The sequence below is a fragment of the Microchirus variegatus genome (assembly GCF_963457635.1).
Source record: "Microchirus variegatus genome assembly, chromosome: 19".
NCBI classification, from domain to species: domain Eukaryota; kingdom Metazoa; phylum Chordata; class Actinopteri; order Pleuronectiformes; family Soleidae; genus Microchirus; species Microchirus variegatus.
This window is the reverse complement of record NC_139820.1, coordinates 47,010-67,056: the sequence shown is the minus strand read 5'-3', so window position 1 is coordinate 67,056 and position 20,047 is coordinate 47,010. Positions and strand designations below refer to the sequence as shown.

Sequence of the window (20,047 nt, the reverse complement as noted above, 5' to 3'; positions counted from 1 at the left end):
CTTAAAGAACCCAACAGAACCCAACAGAACCCAACTGAACCTGTGAGAATCATGAGGCCACACTTCCTTAGAATCTTCAGGAATGTGAGGGAACCTCATGGAGCCTTTGCAAAGTCCATCAGAACCTTTGAAGACTTGTGTCAGAACCTGCTCAGAAGCCCTGGATGTGACAGTTGGCCTCCAGTGAGGAGAAGATGATGTACATCAGCCACAGGCTAAAGAACAAACACGTGGTCAGAATCTTCGGGACGCGAGGTCCGCCCAGCTCGCCGCCGATGTCCGGCCGGCGCCGGTAGACGAGGACGGCGACGCAGATGAAGGCGAAGATGGTGAAGAGTGTGACGGAGAAGGCCAGCGTTCCCGGGTCCACCCTGAACTCCTGACCTTTGAAGAAGTGGTAGATGGCGGCGATGGACCACGCCACGCCGATACCCAGGAAGACGTTGACGGCATTACTTCCTGTCACGTTTCCAATGGAGGCGTCGGCGTATTGATCCTGGACGGCTGCGACTTTACTGGCAAACGTGTCTGAGAGAGAGAGAGAGAGAGAGAGAGAGAGAGAGTTTGTACACTGACGATCACTGATGAACTCGCCCACAGGTGAAGTCACGTGACACGTCGACGTCACCTGGTACCGACGTTCCCAGAGCCACGAACACCACGGCGGTCACCGAGTCTTTCAGGCCAACGGTGCAACCAAAGTGCGACGCTAGGTCCCCGATGAAGGCAGTCAGGATCCCGATGACGGAGATGGACACCACGAAACACGCCCACCCGTTCCACACGTCAGTGGGCGGGACCAAGACAAACAGAAGCTTCCAGAAGACGGTGATGAAGTGCAGAACGTAGTCAAAACACGAAGGAAGCTTGTCCTCGCTAACGTCGTCCTCATCGTCATCGTCGCCTGAAAAGGAGGAAGGTCCGAAGGTCAGAGGTCATCTCCCAGGGTTTAATGGTAAGCTAACATTTCCTGGGGACTAATGCTAAGCTAATATGTCTCAGCATTAATGCGTTCATGGTGACATGTAGCATGTTGTGCTCAAACACCGGGACATTTGGACGAAACTGATCTTTTGAGACTTTACGGATTTCCGAGGTCAAAGGTCAAAGGTCATACCAGAGCTGACGGTGATGGCGTTAACGAACTGATCCCTCCAGCTGTTCGTCCCGATCAACAGAGCCAGGTTGGTTTTTTTGATCAGTTTGTCCACGATATTCTGAAACACAGCGAGGTCAAAGGTCACAACAAAGGTCACAAAGGTCAGAACAGTGCCTGTAACCATAGCAACAGTGACCTTGAACTCGTACGACTCCTCGATGACGACCTCCAGTTTCATGTGTTCACCCAGTGTGGGCCGGCCCAGCTCAGCGATACGTCGCTCCTCCTCCTCCTTCTTAGTCACGCCCACCGTGTTCCGCTCCTCTGAGGGGGAGGAGCATGAGTGACAGGTGAACACATGAGTGACAGGTGAACACATGAGTGACAGGTGAACACATGAATGGATGAGCGACCAAGAATGACCTGTGATGTTGATAATGGCAGAGGGGGCGGAGCTTTCTCGTCCCTGAACCTTCCTGTAGATGTCTCTACCTGAACGAGTGAATGAGTGAAAGGATGAACATGAACAACATAAAGTGAGTGGGCAGGACACACACACACACACACACACACACACACACACACACACACACACACCCACACACACACACACACACACACACACACACACACACACACACACACACACACACATTGTTTTCAAAGTGCTGAAACAGTTTGAAAACAAACGATGACATCATCATCAAACGATGACATCATCATGGTCTTCTCACCAAACAGCTGTTTGTCTATAAACAACAACAAAGACACAGGAAGTGACTTCAACAGGAAACAGGTCATTTTTTAAAAAACAACAAAAACACTACGTTTAAAATCTCACGTACTTGTTTTTGTGAATCCTCCTGAAATAAAGACGCAAGAGTTAAAATCTGTCGAGTCATGAAAACTCAAACTTACTAAAACTCAAACTTACTAAAACTCAAACTTACCAACTTCCTGGAGTAACACGGCTAAAGAGGGGAAACACACACACAATCGTCAGAGGGATCACAATCAACAAATAAACAAAGCCCCGCCCCCTTACAATTCACACATAAGAGAGGGAACCAATCACAGCCTCTCCTTAAAAACAGTGAGGGAATGAATGAATGAATGGAAGTGAGTGAGGAAAGCAGGAAAGGTCAGAGGTGAGAGGTCAACTGTGAGAGGTGAGAGGTGAGAAGTCAGAGGTGAGAGGTGAGAAGTCAGAGGTGAGAGGTCAACTGTGATAGGTGAGAGGTCAGAGGTGATAGGTCAGAGGTCAGGACCTGTGCGTCTGGGCTCCTGTAGCTCCACGTAGAAACTGACGTGTTTATCGTACTTCTCGTGGTCAGTGATTCTAACACTGATCAACTTCCTGTGGGGGAGGGGTCAGAGGTCACAAGGGTCAAGGGTCATGCATTAGTCCCACAACACACATGTTTTAATTGATCCACATTGTGACATCACTTCCTGTTTCCAGGTGGCTCTGATTCATGGTGTTACATCACTGCCACCTGGTGGAGTTAGAAAACTACTGCACCTCTGAGTTCATCATGTGGCTTAGGTTTAGGGCTAACTTTAACCCTTAGCCCAGGTTTAGGGCTAACGTTAAGCCTTAGCCTAGGTTTAGGGCTAACATTAACCCTTAGCCTAGGTTTAGGGCTAACTTTAACCCTTAGCCTAGGTTTAGGGCTAACTTTAACCCTTAGCCTAGGTTTAGGGCTAACGTTAACCCTTAGCCTAGGTTTAGGGCTAACGTTAACTAACCCTAACCCTTCTTCTCATCTCATTACCATATTCTACCAGGTTCTAAGGCTGTGAATGGCTGAATGGGTGAAGGGTCCGCCTCCAGGAAGTGATGTCACACCTGTTTCTCTGCTTCCTTGTGACATTTGACTGCTGATGTTTTTTCCCATGAGGCCTTGAGGTGAGTTCAGGTTAACAAAGGTTAAAGGTTGTTAGCCATGAGGGCGGAGTTAGAGCTCCAGAAGGACACGCCCCCCCACCTTTCCTCTCACTCATCTCCAGCAGCTGAGGTTCTCCCATCTCAAGGAAGAACGTCTTGTTTTTCTCATATTCTTCATCATCAATAATATTGATCAGAATAGTTTTACTGGAAGAAAGAACACAGGTGATTGGTCAACACAAGCCCCGCCCCCAAACCAGTTATGACCGCCCCGATCTGCTTTATGAGCTGATGCTGTGAACATTTACCGTCCTTATAAGGACGAGAGAGAGAGAGATGTTTATCTGCATGGACATGTGGAGGACATATTTAAGGACATGTCTGTCCTCTCAGAGGACATATTTAAGGACATGTCTGTCCTCTCAGAGGACATATTTAAGGACATGTCCTCTCAGAGGACATATTTAAGGACATGTCTGTCCTCTCAGAGGACATATTTAAGGACATGTCCTCTCAGAGGACATATTTAAGGACATGTCTGTCCTCTCAGAGGACAGTGCAGCTGATGTGAAGCTCATATCTGGGTGTTAGTCACTAAATCCTGGTCCTGATTCAGATCTAAAACCTGCAGGACAGTTTGTCCCTGAGCAGTAGGTGGCGCTAAAGTCTGTGTCTGTTGATATATGGTGGCGTTTTGTTATTATTGTAGTTTCCTCATCTGTCCACACGGTGTCCACTGCTTCAGTCACATGATTGATTATAAATAACACTGACACTATGATTGATGTCAGTGGGACCCAAGTACCCATAATGCCTTGCAGTGAGACCAGGAAACTTATACTTACAAGATGTCGTCGTTGTGAAACTCTAGGACTCCGTGTGTGTCTTCAAAGTCCTCTCCGCCGCCTTTGGCCGTCCCCTCCACAGTTTTATATGGAACCAGAACCACGCCGCGAGCTCCTGAGGCCCGGACTACCTTCACCTCCATCACGCCAACGCTCTCGCTCACAGTCACCAACGACTCCTCAAACGTGAAGATACCTGCGTGGTCGTCATCATAGATGGTGACGCTGGCTGTGCACGGCAGACCTAACCCTGCAGAGACGTCCTCATGGACGTCCTCGTGGACTTCTGAGGCCTCTGATACGACCCTCACGTTGCTCAGGTGAACCAGGAAATGCTCGTCTTCCTCAAAAATGTCATCGTCAATGATATCAACACGTATTTGTTTCTCAGTGTCGCCCGGCTGGAAGATGACGGTTCCCTGAGTGAAGCGATAGTCTGAGCCAGCGTTAGCAGTGCTGTCCTCTGTCCTATAGTCCACTAAGACGGTCTTTGTTAGGTCTCCACCACGACGAACCACATTCAGCGCCACGCTGCCACAGTTCTCCAAACACTGGTATGAACCTGGCTCAAAGAAAACCTTGGAGGAGAAGTCGTTGACCGAAACCTCGGAGCAGAACTCCAGCTGAGCCTGGTCACAGTTGTGCTTCTTCAGGACGTTGCCTGCTCCGCTCATGATCCTGGTGGCCTGGCAGCGGTAGAACGCACGACTCTTCTGTTGCTGGGATAAAACCTGATAATTGGCGAGCTCCATCAGCTGCTCCAGCTCCTTCTCTGGATGTTTTAGCTTCAGCTGCTTCAGGATCCTGGAAACCTCTCTGCGAGCCTCCTCCTCATCCAGATCCTGACTGTCCACTAATGCCTCTCTGCAGGAGCTGAGGATCTGACCGTCCATCTCCAAGTCGACCTTCTGGGGAACCTTCTCCGGTTCTCCCTCGGTTTCGATGATCATTCCCCTTCGTTTTCCTGCTCTGTAACGTTTGTACATGTACTTGTAAAAGAGAAGTCTGCGGTCGGCGACGTAAGCGAAGACAACGCAGATGGGAAAGAAGGCGAGCGTGAGTAGCCCCTCCCATATTTGAACAACACCTGGAGAGGAGACAGCGAGGATGATGTAAAGCCAAGTGTACGCAAAGATGCTCCAGGCAGCGGTGACGAAGAACACTCGCAGGTGCTTGACCTTTCTCGTCTGTCCTTCAGGAATGACGGACACACAAAGACCAATGATGACAAACATGTTGAAAGCAGCACTTCCTACGATGGTGTTGGGACCCAGTTCCCCGGCCTCAAAGTCGTGACCACAGACCTCCACCACTGACAGGAGGATCTCTGGGGCAGAGGAACCCAGGGCCATCAGGGTCAGGTTGGACACCGTCTCATTCCAGATACGCACCGTTGTCGTGATCTTCTCACCGTTGGGTTTCTTGATGGTGATCTGCCTTTCTTGGGAGGTGATGACCTCGATGGACGCCATGAAGCGGTCGGCAATGATGGACACGCCCACAAACATGTACACCAAGCCAACAAAATAAATAGTGGCTCTGGCGAGACGGTCAGGGAACGCTGGGTCGTCCGGCTTCCACACCGGTAGAATCACGCCCTCTTTGCAGTCAGTGCTGCCGCCACATTTGGTTTGGTTGCTGACGGTGCTGTTGGACCTCAAGGTCACATCAGAACCTGCTGCTGCCACAGGGTTCTGGACCTCTGTCCACATGATGGTCACAAAGAGAAGCAGCTGACGGGTGGAGGTCCTGGCCTGGATCATGGTGTCTTCACAGAGACACATCAGTCACATCGATGTCCAGGTGACGACAAAGACAACGGTCACAGGTTAGATCTCAGCTCTTCATCATCATCATCATCATCATCATCATCACAGAAACTCACCTTCACTGTGTCAGTAAACGTTTTCTCTTCTTCAGTGAGACGATGAAGACGAGAAGCAGATTGTCTGTTTCTGGACAGAGACACATAAACACCGTCTGATTGGTTGGCGCCTGAGCTGGAATATTAACATAAACACCCTTTGATTTTGTGCAGCTGATGAATCTCAGATGAAAGTTTTTTCTTCTTTTCAGGAGAAAAATAACCAGGTTTCATCAGCGTCACTCACCTGCTCTACAGCTGGACTCTGACTGAAGAGTGAAGCTGGTCTCACAGGAGGAGGAGGAGGAAGAGGAGGAAGAGGAGGAGGAGGAGGAGGAGGAGCAGCAGAGCTGTGTCTGATAACTGCTCTAAATTTAAGAAACACACATTGTTGTAAAGGTGTCAGCAGCAACATGTCGTCCCTCTCTCTGTCTCATGTCCATAAAAGGACCTGAGGACCTGGTGTCCTCCAGCAGCTCCTTGTCCTGCCGACATGTGGAGGGAGATAACAGCTAACAGCTAACAGCTAACAGCTAATGGAATGCTGGGATAAGTGCCCCCCCCCCCCCCCCCCCCCCACACACAACATGACATTTGTACAGTGTGACCTTTGACACCTGCTGATCATTTTTATCATATTTATAGTTTCACATTTTGAATCCAGCGTCCATTTTTAAGGTAATTTTTCCACGTGTTCCACTTGATTCTGAGGAAATGATGACAATATTCTGTTTGTCTGGTGTTGCCATGTCAACAACAACAACAACAACAACAACAACAACAACAACAACAGTGTTCAATCTGGTCACAATATGTCCCTGTCCACCTCCTGTGGTTTGACAGATCAATCTGTCCTCAGGTGAACCTCCAGGTGAACATGTAATCACTTGACCTCAGGTGAACATGTGATCACATGACCTCCAGGTGAACATGTGATCACATGACCTCAGGTGAACATGTGATCACTTGACCTCAGGTGAACATGTGATCACATGACCTCAGGTGAACATGTGATCACTTGACCTCAGGTGAACATGTGATCACATGACCTCCAGGTGATCATGTAATCACTTGACCTCAGGTGAACATGTGATCACATGACCTCCAGGTGAACATGTGATCACATGACCTCAGGTGAACATGTGATCACATGACCTCAGGTGAACATGTGATCACATGACCTCAGGTGAACATGTGATCACTTGACCTCAGGTGAACATGTGATCACATGACCTCCAGGTGAACATGTGATCACATGACCTCCAGGTGAACATGTGATCACATGACCTCAGGTGAACATGTGATCACATGACCTCAGGTGAACATGTGATCACTTGACCTCAGGTGAACATGTGATCACATGACCTCCAGGTGAACATGTGATCACATGACCTCCAGGTTAACATGTGATCACATGACCTCCAGGTGAACATGTGATCACATGACCTCCAGGTGAACATGTGATCACATGACCTCCAGGTGAACATGTGATCACATGACCTCCAGGTGAACATGTGATCACATGACCTCAGGTGAACATGTGATCACATGACCTCCAGGTCGAGGACAGTGAACATCGTCTTGGTCTCAGCTCTGAACTCCTTATATTTCATGTAAAGTAATAAATTAATTTCGCTGTTATTGATATTTTCCAAACTTTATTGTGATTTTGATAATTTTATATTTGATTATTTTCTTATATTTCTTCAGATATTTCTAATCTCAGATGTAAAGCTGCTCCTCTTCCGCTTCCTCTTGCCGCGGTGCATGCTGGGTGACTGAGGCGGAGCAAAAGCTTCAGCTTCAGCTCGAACCGTCACTCACTTTGTCCTCTGAGGACCGCGGACAGCAGCGAGTCTCTGCGGGTCTGTGCGGGTCTGTGCGGGTCATGGAGCAGCGCGGTGCCGCTCTGACGGTGAGTCCGACTGTTGGTGACGATGACGGAGCAGCAGCTGTCACAGCTGAGGCTAAAGCTAAAGCTAAAGCTAAAGCTGGCTGTCAGTGGAGGCTAGCTACGCAGTTAGCCGTTAGCTGCTGACTCCTCCCTCTTACTGAAGTGTATCAGTGTTGTCTCTCGTCTTTGGACACGTTAGCCGCTAACACTCTACAGTCGAAGCAGGCTAAGCTAAGTGAAGTTAGCGGCTAAGACTCTCTTTAGTCGGAGCAGGCTAAGCTAAGTGAAGTTAGCAGCTAACACTCTCTACAGGTTGACAATGCTAGCCGGAGTTAGCTCGTGTTAAACAAGTGTGTCGGCATCGGAGTTTACTGCTCTCGCGTGACGTCACACTCGTTACCAACACGTCGTTTTAGTATTAGCTTGTTTTTGCCGAGAAACAAACACGGTTAGCTTCGTTAGCATGTGTGTGTGGGGGGGGGGGCGGGGGGAGTGTGACGGGGCCAAAGCAAACAGTGACGTCAGTGACGCTGCTGCTGGGCGGACACACGTGTAAACACCTGAGTGACCAGGTAGATACAGATGACGTCACTTTATCGCATCAGAGTAAATGGATTTAAATTCATATGATTGTGATTTTCATGAATGAAATCATGAAGTTCCACAAGAGGGCGCTGCATTGTTCCAGGACTTTTATTATGAAATGTTTATTTTTATTATTCATCCCACATTTCAACAACTAATGAACAAATGTTAAGTTTTTATTTGTCTCTGACCTCTGACCTTTGACCTCTGACCTGGGCCTTAAACTTAACTTCACACACATTTAATAACCAGTGGTGTGGAGATGTTTGACATGAGACTCACAGAGGACATGAGACTCACAGAGGACATGAGACTCGCAGAGGACATGAGACTCACAGAGGACATGAGAGAGGACAGGAGGCAGGGCGTGGCTTTGGGGGCGTGGCTTGACCACATGTCTTTGTCATGATGACTGATGTGTCTCGATGTTACAGGTGTAGCCAGGACGGTTTGTTGATTTCCAGTCATGGAGCCAGACGTGATCCGCATGTACTCGTCCTCGCCGCCACCGCTGGAGGACGGCGGTGAGGAAGAGGACGAAATGTTCGGAGACTTTGGGACTTACTCTGGAGTCCCCGGCAGCATCAGCTTCACAGAGTTTGACACGCCCACCACTTACAACCAGACGCAAGCTCTGAACGCCACCTCGCCCCCCGAGCTCCTCGCCAGCAGAGGGCTGATGGGGGTAAATGGCGCCCGCGGTCGCCACAACCAACGCTCCAGACCCAATGGCATCATTCCAGGAAACCATCAGAGCGGCAGTCTCTCAGAAAGGACTGACAGGAAGAAGGCCAACTGTTCAGCTGCTGACGAGCTAGCTGATGAGCTAGCTGACGCTAACGGCCAAAGTGCAGCAGTGCTAACAAACGGATTTGACGTTCAGGGAAGTCCCTCCTCACACAATTCTGTCCACTACCATGTAGAAGGAAGGTCAGCTGTGGACAGGTCAGCTGTGGACAGGTCAGCTGTGGACAGGTCAGCTGTGGACAGGTCAGCTGTGGACAGGTCAGCTGTGGACAGGTCAGCTGTGGACAGGTCAGCTGTGGACAGGTCAGCTGTGGACAGGTCAGCTGAGGACAGGTCCGCTGAGGACACGTCCGCTGAGGACAGGTCAGCTGTCCCCGTCTCCTCCCGAGTGGGTGAGTTTGCAGATTTTGCTTCTTTTTCGGGCATTGCAGGATGTTGCAGCCAGACTACAAGCGAGGACGTAGACACAGACGCTCGCCCAGAGGATGCCGTCAGAGACGCTACCCCAGAGGACGCCGTCAGAGACGCTACCCCAGAGGACGCCGTCAGAGACGCTACCCCAGAGGACGCCGTCAGAGACGCGACCCCAGAGGACGCCGTCAGAGACGCGACCCCAGAGGACGCCGTCAGAGACGCTACCCCAGAGGACGCCGTCAGGGACACAAACAGCACTGGACCTGGTTCCTGCAGCACAGATGCTGGCTCTCAGAGGGTCGTAGCACAGGAACTTTGCACTAACGCTTCCCTTGTGGTCAACGGGGCGGACGCGGCGCTCTGGGACGAAGACGACCTTTCACCTGAGGCGGCTGCAGACAGCGAGGTGGGACACTCTGACGAGAAGGGCTCTGGGAACGAGACGGAGACGGAAACAGAGACGTCTTTCGGGCGTCCACTCTCCACCGACGCTCTGGAGGAGTACGGTGACATCAGCACCACGGGCTCGGCGCCCTCGCCGCCGCTTCAGGGCGAACCCTCCACGCCCGCCGACCACAGCCAGCTGGCAGAGGACGAGGAGGAGGAGGAGGACTTTGGCGACTTTGGAGATGCTGGCGACTTTGGAGGTCAGGGCTTCGCTGATGAATTTGGTGACTTCAACTCCCCCAAACTCCTCAGCAGAGGAGGTGAGGACCAGGATGGAGGGAAGTTTGCAGAATTCCCCGTCAGCGACAGTTTTGGGAACTTCAGCTCGGCTGTGGAGGAAGAAGACACGGGGTGGAGCGCCTTTGAGGATCAGGTGGAGGAGGGTGAGTCATGGGCGGAGTTCAGCACAGAGCAGATCGCTGCTCCTCCTCCAGAGAGACGAGACGACGAGGAGGAGGAGGAGGAGGAGGAGGAGGTGGAGGAGTGGCATGAGAGTGAAGCTCCAGCAGGAAACCACCAAACCTGCAGGACAGACGTGCACACGGTAAGAGCCCCATTTTACACCTGACTTTTATTTTGAAGTCTGTGTGGGTGTGTTCCAGAAACAGACATTTATTTTGAAATCTGTGTAGGTGTGTTCCAGAAACAGACTTTTATTTTGAAGTGTAAAATGACTAAAGGTCATGAATCATAAAGGGAAGTAAACAAAGGTGTAACCATAGCAACAGTAAACACTCTCTTGTGTCGGCAGGTGGCGCTGTTGCTTCGCCTGCAGAAAGTGTTTGAGAGCAGTTTTCCTCTGAACGCCTCAGCGAACGACGCCTCAGCGAACGACGACGTGGTGTCACTGAAGAACCTGCTGGAGCCACGAGAGGACACGGCGCCACCTGGTGGCGAAGAGGGGACAAGGCGGTCGCCTGACAGGTGACGTCATCACGCCGCGTCATGTTGTTGAATGTGTGTAGATGATGAAGATGATGGCGATGATGTGATTGACGGTTGGTTTCCGTGGTAACAGGCGTGTTCCCGGCGTGTGGACGCAGCTGCAGGACGTCAACGAGGCGTTGGGTCTGAGATATCAGTGGGGCGGGTCTTACTGTAACAAAACTCTGCTCTGCTGCCTCGGCATCGACACCAGGAACATCGTAAGTGACCAAGCTCGTGGTTAAAGGTCAGAGGTCAAGCTCCGCCCCCTCTTTAACGTTGGACGTGTGCATGTGTCAGCTGTTCACAGGTCAGAGGAAGCAGCCGGTCATCGTGCCCATGTACGCCGCCAGCCTGGTGAGTGGCCTGACTCCGCCCCCCTCCTTCACTGTTGACCAATGAGCTGAGAGAAGCAGATGATGTCACAGATGATGCTAGCTAGGTGTGTGTATGTTTCTGATCGTGTGTGTGTGTGTATGTTTCTGATCGTGTGTGTGTGTGTGTGTGTGTGTGTGTGTGTGTGTGTGTGTGTGTGTTTCTGATCGTGTGCGTGTGCGTGTGCGTGTGTGTGTGTGTGTGTGTGTGTGTGTGTGTTGAAGGGCATGCTGGAACCAACCAAAGAACCGGTCAAACCCGTCTCTGCCGCTGAGATGATCGCCGCCATCGCTCAGGCGCCGCCTCCAGACCAGACTTCCTGTTCCTCTGACTCCGCCCAGGTATCAGCTCTGTCGCTCTTTGTCTTTCCACTGATGATGATGATGATGATGATGATAATGATGACGACGACATCATCAGTGTCCTCCCTCTCTCCTCCAGCAGGAGGCGCTCCCTCCGGTCCAGTTTGACTGGAGCAGCAGTGGACTCATCAACCCTCTGGATGGTAGGTGATGACATCATCTGTGACTCCTCCCCCTCTGTGACCTTTGACCTCTCTCTCTCTCTGGCCTCTGCAGGCTCTTCTCTCTTAAATCTGGACTTCTTTGGTCCTGATGATGAGTTCAGCTGCTGCAGCAGTCTGCCAGGTGACCTTCATCACCTTCATCTTCATCATCATCATCTTCACATTTACCTTCATCACCTTCTTCATTTCACATTTACCTTCATCATCTTCACATTTACCTTCATCTTCATCATCTTCACATTTACCTTCATCACCTTCATCTTCACCATCTTCTTCATCACCTTCATCTCATCATCTTCACATTTACCTTCATCATCTTCATCATCTTCATCATCATCTTCATCACCTTCATCATCATCTTCACCTTCATCATCACTTTCATCACCTTTACCTTCATCATCTTCATCATCTTCACTTTCATCACCTTTACCTTCATCACCTTCACCATCTTCATCACCATCATCTTCACTTTCATAACCTTTACCCTTACCTTCATCATCTTCATCATCTTAATCACCTTCATCATCTTAATCACCTTCATCATCTTCACCTTCATCTTTACCTTCATCTTCATCACCTTCCTCTTTGTCACTGTGTGTTTACAGGAAACATCATGAGGATGATGATGATTATATTTATGATGATTCACATATAAATACACAAGAATATACACAAGAATACATACAGTATAAATACATAAGAATACACAAGAGAATATACAGTATAAATACATAAGAATACAGCTTGTGTCATTGTGACAGAGTGAACCTGTGTTTCAGGTGTGGATCCTGAACTCTACGAACTGACCACGTCTAAACCGGACTCGTCCAGCAGCCGAGTGGCCGACGCCTTCGCTCGCCTCATGTTGACCATGGAGAAGACCAGCACGTCCACCAGGTCACATGACTCACCCTGTCATCGTCACATGACTAACCCTGTCATCGTCACATGACTCACCCCCGTCACATGACTCACCCTGTCATCGTCACATGACTCACCCTGTCATCGTCACATGACTAACCCTGTCATCGTCACATGACTCACCCCGTCACATGACTCACCCTGTCATCGTCACATGACTCACCCTGTCATCGTCACATGACTAACCCTGTCATCGTCACATGACTCACCCCCGTCACATGACTCACCCTGTCATCGTCACATGACTCACCCTGTCATCGTCACATGACTAACCCTGTCATCGTCACATGACTCACCCCCGTCACATGACTCACCCTGTCATCGTCACATGACTCACCCTGTCATCGTCACATGACTAACCCTGTCATCGTCACATGACTCACCCCGTCACATGACTCACCCTGTCATCGTCACATGACTCACCCTGTCATCGTCACATGACTAACCCTGTCATCGTCACATGACTCACCCCGTCACATGACTCACCCTGTCATCGTCACATGACTCACCCTGTCATCGTCACATGACTAACCCTGTCATCGTCACATGACTCACCCCGTCACATGACTCACCCTGTCATCGTCACATGACTCACCCTGTCATCGTCACATGACTCACCCTGTCATCGTCACATGACTAACCCTGTCATCGTCACATGACTCACCCCGTCACATGACTCACCCTGTCATCGTCACATGACTCACCCTGTCATCGTCACATGACTAACCCTGTCATCGTCACATGACTCACCCCCGTCACATGACTCACCCTGTCATCGTCACATGACTCACCCTGTCATCGTCACATGACTCACCCTGTCATCGTCACATGACTAACCCTGTCATCGTCACATGACTCACCCCCGTCACATGACTCACCCTGTCATCGTCACATGACTCACCCTGTCATCGTCACATGACTAACCCTGTCATCGTCACATGACTCACCCCGTCACATGACTCACCCTGTCATCGTCACATGACTCACCCTGTCATCGTCACATGACTAACCCTGTCATCGTCACATGACTCACCCCCGTCACATGACTCACCCTGTCATCGTCACATGACTCACCCTGTCATCGTCACATGACTCACCCTGTCATCGTCACATGACTAACCCTGTCATCGTCACATGACTCACCCCGTCACATGACTCACCCTGTCATCGTCACATGACTCACCCTGTCATCGTCACATGACTAACCCTGTCATCGTCACATGACTCACCCCGTCACATGACTCACCCTGTCATCGTCACATGACTCACCCTGTCATCGTCACATGACTCACCCTGTCATCGTCACATGACTAACCCTGTCATCGTCACATGACTCACCCCCGTCATGTCCTCCACATGATGACCCTAAAGGTTAAAGGTCGTCTTTGTTCTTCTTCTTCACAGGAAGCCGAGGAAAGAGGAGAATCTGAGCGAGGAGGCGTCAAAGGTCATGGCCGCTCTGCCCGACCTTTCCTTCATGCACGCTAAGGTTCTGATGTTTCCCGCCACGCTAACGCCGCTCGGCTCTCGGAACGCCGCGGACTGACATCTGGCTTCCCTCTGACCCCGCCCCTGGCCACGCCCACATATTCAATCCCTCTCATTAATTTTTTTAACTTTTTTTTTCTTTGACTTTTCCAAGTGAAGCAAAGCATTTATGGGTGGGGGAGGGGCTCTGTTGATGCCCCGCCTCCTGATCAGCTGACAGGAAGTGTTGAAGGATGGTGATGTAAATAATCAGGGATAAAACATTTGTATTTTAGCTTCTGAATGATTTTATGTGTGAAGGAAAGTTTGTAAACATATCTCTATATTTATGAGTGAGTCATGCTCTGTCTGTCCGTCAAGCTTTTAGACACGCCCCCTCGCCACCCCCTTCATTCTGGAAAACTGGAGCAGACGTTTGTGGGCGGAGCTCTGACTTGTGTGTGTGTGTGTGTGTGTGTTGGGGGTAAAAATGGGATGTTTTTGATGAAAACAAAAAAGCGGCGCTGATGCATCAGAAGGAAATGAAGGGACCAATCACCTGGACTCATTACTGTCGGTCCGTCTCCATGACGACGATATTTGCACACTGTAAAGATGTAATGGATGTAATCACAGTTGACTGTGGATCATGTTCCTATGGAAACGCTGAGTCATGCTCGGTGTCATCTTTGACTTTTAGTGACAAATTAAACTAATTTAAAACAACAGTCACCGGATTGTCTTTGATCTCAACAGGAAGTGCCACAACAGGAAGTCACTGTTTGTCTTTGATCTAAATAGGAAGTCGCCTGTTTGTCTTTGATCTCAACAGGAAGTGCCACAACAGGAAGTTGACCCAGATGTGAAATCTTACAAGAAGCACTACCCTCTCTCTCTCTACCTTGCTCCCTCCCTCCCTCTCTCTTCTCTTCTCTTTCTCTCTCTCTCTCTCTCTCTCTCTCTCTCTCTCTCTCTCTCTCTCTCTCTCTCTCTCTCTCTCTCTCTCTCTCTCTCTCTCTCTCTCTCTCTCTCTCTCTCTCTCTCTCTCTCTCTCTCTCTCTCTCTCTCTCTCTCTCTCTCTCTCTCTCTCTCTCTCTACTTAAACACAGTGTGATCTTGTTCTGCTGCAGCTGCAGATGATCAGACTGTTAATGACGCGCACACACACACACACACACATTGATCTGTACAGTTTGTGCTGAATCACTCTGCCTCTGACCTTCGACCTCTGCCTCACTGAATAGTGACAGAGTGATTGCTCCGGTTTCCATCAACAATCTGTGCTTTAGATTCTCACACACACACAAACACACACACACAGGAGGAGAGTTGTGTTACAGGAAGCGTCTGAATTATTGATCACGTTAATGGACAAACTTTCTCTTTTTTCAGTCACCTCAGATTTCCCATGATGCCTCAGTCACCAGGTCGTCGTCGTGTCTTTGACTTTGTCTCTAAATAAAAGATTATTTCTCTGGACGAGACACGACACACCGGAAGAAGCCATCTGTTTTATTTTGAAAGAGCTTCCGGTGGGTTTCCGCTGCTGCTGCGCGCTACCTGCGTTCACCTTGACGCGGCACCGAGCGTCCGTCACGGGAGCGGCTGACGGGAGCGAGGATGGCTGCAGAAGATGCTCAGTAACGGACACAGCGACACAAAGCAGGCCGGGACCGGCACCGGGACCGGGACCAGCGCCGGGACCGGGTGCGGTTCGGTCCATGTTCCGACCATGGAACGAGCCCGGCCGGTGACGGTGACGGTGTCCGCGGTGAGCCTCGCGCTCAGCGTCACGTCGCTCGTGCTGTTGGTCACCGCCATCTCCACCGACCACTGGTATGAGACTGACACCCGGCGACACAAGGACAACTGCGACCGCCACGGTTCCGACTCCAACGACCAGAAGAACCGCGAGATGCCGATCTATCATCTGCCGCTGGTGGACACCGGAGGCGGAGGAGGAGGAGGCGGAGGAGGCGGCGGAGGAGGAGGAGGCGGCGGGGCCCGGCACCGGGACGTAGCGCTGATGAAGCCCGTTCATGTCGGGAGCAGAGAGGAGGAGCTGCTGGAAAACTGGAGAGCGATTCTGGGAATGGGAATTCTGGAGAGCGAGTGTGGAAGACCACTGTTCTCTACTCACTCTGGACTCTGGAGGAAATGTTACTTCACTGACATGGACCCGGATATAGATAAACTCATCCACCGAGGTACACACACACACACACACACACACACACACACACACACACACAGGTATTAACACACACATGTATCAACACACGCACACACACACACACGTATTAACACACACACACGCACACGCATTAACACACACATGTATTAACACACGCACACACACACGCATTAACACACACGCATTAACACACACACATGTATTAACACACACGCACGCATTAACACACGCGTATTAACACACACGCGCATTAACACACACGCATTAACACACACACATGTATTAAAACACACACGAACAAAGGGTCACTTCCTCCTTTCACAGACTTTCATACAGGTTCTAATTTCAAAATAAAAGAACAAAGGTGTTTTCTTCAGTCTGTCAAAATAAGATGTAACATTTGTTTTTGTCCTGAGAGAAACTCTGCAGCAGCGCCCTCTGCTGGGGACACCAGACACACGAGTGTTTGCCACTGTCTCACCTATGTCCTCTGTGTCCTCACCTGTCCTCACCTGTGTCCTCACCTGTCTTCACCTGTGTCCTGTCTTCACCTGTCCTCACCTGTGTCCTCACCTGTGTCCTCACCTGTCTTCACCTGTGTCCTGTGTCTTCACCTGTCCTCACCTGTGTCCTCACCTGTGTCCTCACCTGTGTCCTCACCTGTGTCCTCACCTGTGTCCTCTGTGTCTTCACCTGTGTCCTCACCTGTGTCTTCACCTGTGTCCTCACCTGTGTCTTCACCTGTGTCCTCACCTGTGTCTTCACCTGTGTCCTCACTTGTGTCCTCACCTGTGTCCTATGTGTCTTCACCTGTGTCCTCACCTGTGTCTTCACCTGTGTCTTCACCTGTGTCTTCACCTGTGTCCTCACCTGTGTCCTCACCTGTGTCCTCACCTGTGTCCTCACCTGTGTCGTCCTCTGTGTCGTCCTCTGTGTCGTCCTCTGTGTCTTCACCTGTGTCCTCACCTGTGTCCTCACCTGTGTCCTCACCTGTGTCCTCAGGTATCGCTGACCGCTGCACAGCTGTCAAATATCATTTCTCTCAGCCAATCAGATTAAGGAACATCCCACTGAACCTGACGAGGACGATTCAGCAGGACGAGTGGCACCTGCTGCGTAAGACACACACACACACACACACACACACACACACACACAGTCTGTCCACATTAGAGTCATTTTAATCCAAATAACACACTTATTTAAAAGAATGGTTAATCAACTTCTGTGTGTGTGTGTGTGTGTGTGTGTGTGTGTGTGTGTGTGTGTGCAGACCTGCGCCGCATCACTGCAGGTTTCCTGGGAATGGCGGCGGCCGTCCTGTTGTGCGGCAGCATCGTGGCGTCGGTCGGGTTCTTCTGGGAGGAAAGTCTGACTCAGCACGTGTCCGGGCTGCTCTTCCTCATGGCAGGTAACTCACCTCCATCTGTCCACCAGCGCCCTCTGCTGCTCACAGGCAGGGACCACAACAACAGGACGCTTCCTGTCAGATTAGCATCATGTCAGATTAGCATCATGTCAGATGAGCATCCTGTCATATTAGCATCATGTCAGATGAGCATCCTGTCAGATGAGCATCATGTCAGATGAGCATCATGTCAGATGAGCATCATGTCAGATTAGCATCATGTCAGATGAGCATCCTGTCATATTAGCATCATGTCAGATGAGCATCATGTCAGATGAGCATCCTGTCATATTAGCATCATGTCAGATGAGCATCCTGTCAGATGAGCATCATGTCAGATGAGCATCATGTCAGATGAGCATCCTGTCAGATGAGCATCATGTCAGATGAGCATCATGTCAGATTAGCATCATGTCAGATGAGCATCATGTCAGATGAGCATCCTGTCAGATGAGCATCATGTCAGATGAGCATCCTGTCATATTAGCATCATGTCAGATGAGCATCATGTCAGATGAGCATCCTGTCAGATGAGCATCATGTCAGATGAGCATCCTGTCAGATTAGCATCATGTCAGATGAGCATCCTGTCATATTAGCATCATGTCAGATGAGCATCATGTCAGATGAGCATCATGTCAGATGAGCATCATGTCAGATGAGCATCCTGTCAGATGAGCATCATGTCAGATGAGCATCCTGTCAGATGAGCATCATGTCAGATGAGCATCCTGTCATATTAGCATCATGTCAGATGAGCATCCTGTCAGATGAGGATCATGTCAGATTAGCATCATGTCAGATGAGCATCCTGTCAGATGAGCATCATGTCAGATGAGCATCATGTCAGATTAGCATCATGTCAGATGAGCATCATGGACAGCAGGTCGAGGGACATTCTGGACATGAGTTAGCTTACTTCAGATGAGGGACATTTGGTTGGACAGACACATGTTGGACACATTGACGTCCTTAAGGTGTCCTCTCAGGTCTCTGCTTTGTCCTCAGGAATCTTCTGCACCATCTCTTTGTGCACATACGCAGCCAGCGTGACCTACGACCTCTCCAGGAAACCGCCGTTCATCTACGGTCTGCCGGCGGACGTGGACCATGGTTACGGTTGGTCCATCTGCTGCGCCTGGGTCAGTCTGGGTTTGAGCGTGGCGTCCGGCTGCCTCGGAACCACCTTTCCCTTCCTGAGTCGTGCTGGAGCGCTGCGCTCCAAGACCGCCCGCGAGTCGTCCGTTTGAAACGCCTGTGGGCGGGAGCAGCAAGTGGGCGGGGCTTTCAGAGTCATGGACAGATGAAACAGCGCCCCCTGATGACTTTCACAATGCTAATGTTTATGATGTGGACACACACACACACACGCCATTTTCTGTAAATATTGACTTGTTTTGTTTCGTGAGACTCAGCAGATGTACAGATGTTTTCAAGCTCCACCCACTTTCCCTATGTGACCTTTGAACCTGACCTTTGACCTTTGAACCTGAGGCGTGATGTTGCACGTGTCTGTATCTCCTGCTGAAGCAGGTCAGAAGCTTTTAGCTCTTCTCAGTGTGTACATGTGTGTGTATATATACAGTATATATATATATAGTATGTATATAAATATATGAATGTGACTGTGGTGAGGACATGTGACCATATAAGTGTCTTCATCACAGAGTCAAATATAAACTCATTAGATCAGAATGTTATTTATTAAAGTGTTGTGGGCGGGTCTGAGATTGTAGGTCCTGTGGGAGGGGCTGAGATAACCACGCCCTCTTTGTAGATGTGCATCTCAATGATTAATAAACACATTTGACAATCAGCTGCTCCGCCTCTTCAGGTGTGACGTCACCAGAACACACACACACACACTGGACTTCAAGATTTACCCAGAAAAACTACAATACTCACACGGTTGCCTCACAGCAGGGTTGCCAGGTTCTCTCTGTTCGTCCCTCTGTCCAAAGCCATGAAGCGGTGAATTAACCCATGTTTGACCTTGTTGTGGATGGAGCGGTCCACGATGGATCGGTCCACGATGGATCGGTCCACGATGAATGAATGAAGTCCAGTTTCTACTGATTCAATGTGTTTTGGATGAAGTGAAATCAGGTTTGAACAACATCGCCCCCTGCTGGACACTGTAGTTGTTGACATATAAATAAATAATGACATGATCAGATTCAGTCTCTTTCACAAATGAACACTGTTTTAGTTAATACATCGATAATAAGTTTGAAAATAAATGTTAATGAGCGACGAATAAACAACTAAAACCTGCTTTGTCATAATATTTAAAAGAAATAAACTAAACCCCCTCATTTATTCACATTTCTCATAAAGTTTTCATGTACGTTCGCTAACAGTTGCGCCGCTCCCGAGACGTCACATGACCGCGCTTGGCTGTGCGCGTGCACGGCTGTGACGTCACTCTGGGAAATAAGATTTGTCTGGG

At 49.8% G+C, this 20,047-nt stretch overlaps 3 protein-coding genes across 6 annotated transcripts; 2 read left to right on the top strand and 1 right to left on the bottom strand.

Moving 5' to 3' along the window:
* Positions 1-151: 151 nt before the first annotated feature.
* LOC310940556 (sodium/calcium exchanger 1-like) lies at positions 152-5,511 on the bottom strand (the record flags this gene model as incomplete). Its single annotated transcript, XM_083905545.1, has 8 exons — positions 3,833-5,511; positions 3,088-3,194; positions 2,050-2,070; positions 1,945-1,962; positions 1,523-1,591; positions 1,118-1,423; positions 629-904; positions 152-528 (listed from the first exon to the last, which is right to left on the bottom strand). The coding sequence occupies exons 1-8, from the start codon at positions 5,338-5,340 to the stop codon at positions 152-154; spliced, it is 2,682 nt and encodes an 893-aa protein (XP_083761671.1). The 5' UTR covers positions 5,341-5,511.
* Positions 5,512-7,509: 1,998 nt separating this feature from the next.
* Positions 7,510-14,724, top strand: aftpha (aftiphilin a). Of its 4 annotated transcripts, none has more exons than XM_083906214.1 (10): positions 7,510-7,611; positions 8,610-10,327; positions 10,535-10,707; positions 10,802-10,928; positions 11,008-11,064; positions 11,307-11,423; positions 11,527-11,587; positions 11,661-11,729; positions 12,388-12,505; positions 13,934-14,724. In XM_083906214.1, the coding sequence occupies exons 2-10, from the start codon at positions 8,642-8,644 to the stop codon at positions 14,073-14,075; spliced, it is 2,550 nt and encodes an 849-aa protein (XP_083762340.1). In that variant the 5' UTR covers positions 7,510-7,611; positions 8,610-8,641; the 3' UTR covers positions 14,076-14,724. The 4 variants fall into 4 exon arrangements, with proteins under 4 accessions (XP_083762340.1, XP_083762339.1, XP_083762342.1 ...); XM_083906213.1 differs by having other exon boundaries at positions 11,524-11,587; XM_083906216.1 differs by lacking the exon at positions 11,661-11,729.
* Positions 14,725-15,629: 905 nt separating this feature from the next.
* tmem178a (transmembrane protein 178a) lies at positions 15,630-18,848 on the top strand (the record flags this gene model as incomplete). The annotated part of the gene is made up of 4 exons (XM_083906414.1): positions 15,630-16,203; positions 17,193-17,306; positions 17,464-17,601; positions 18,607-18,848. 4 exons carry the CDS (start codon positions 15,630-15,632, stop codon positions 18,846-18,848), a joined length of 1,068 nt encoding a protein of 355 aa, XP_083762540.1.
* Positions 18,849-20,047: the final 1,199 nt, after the last annotated feature.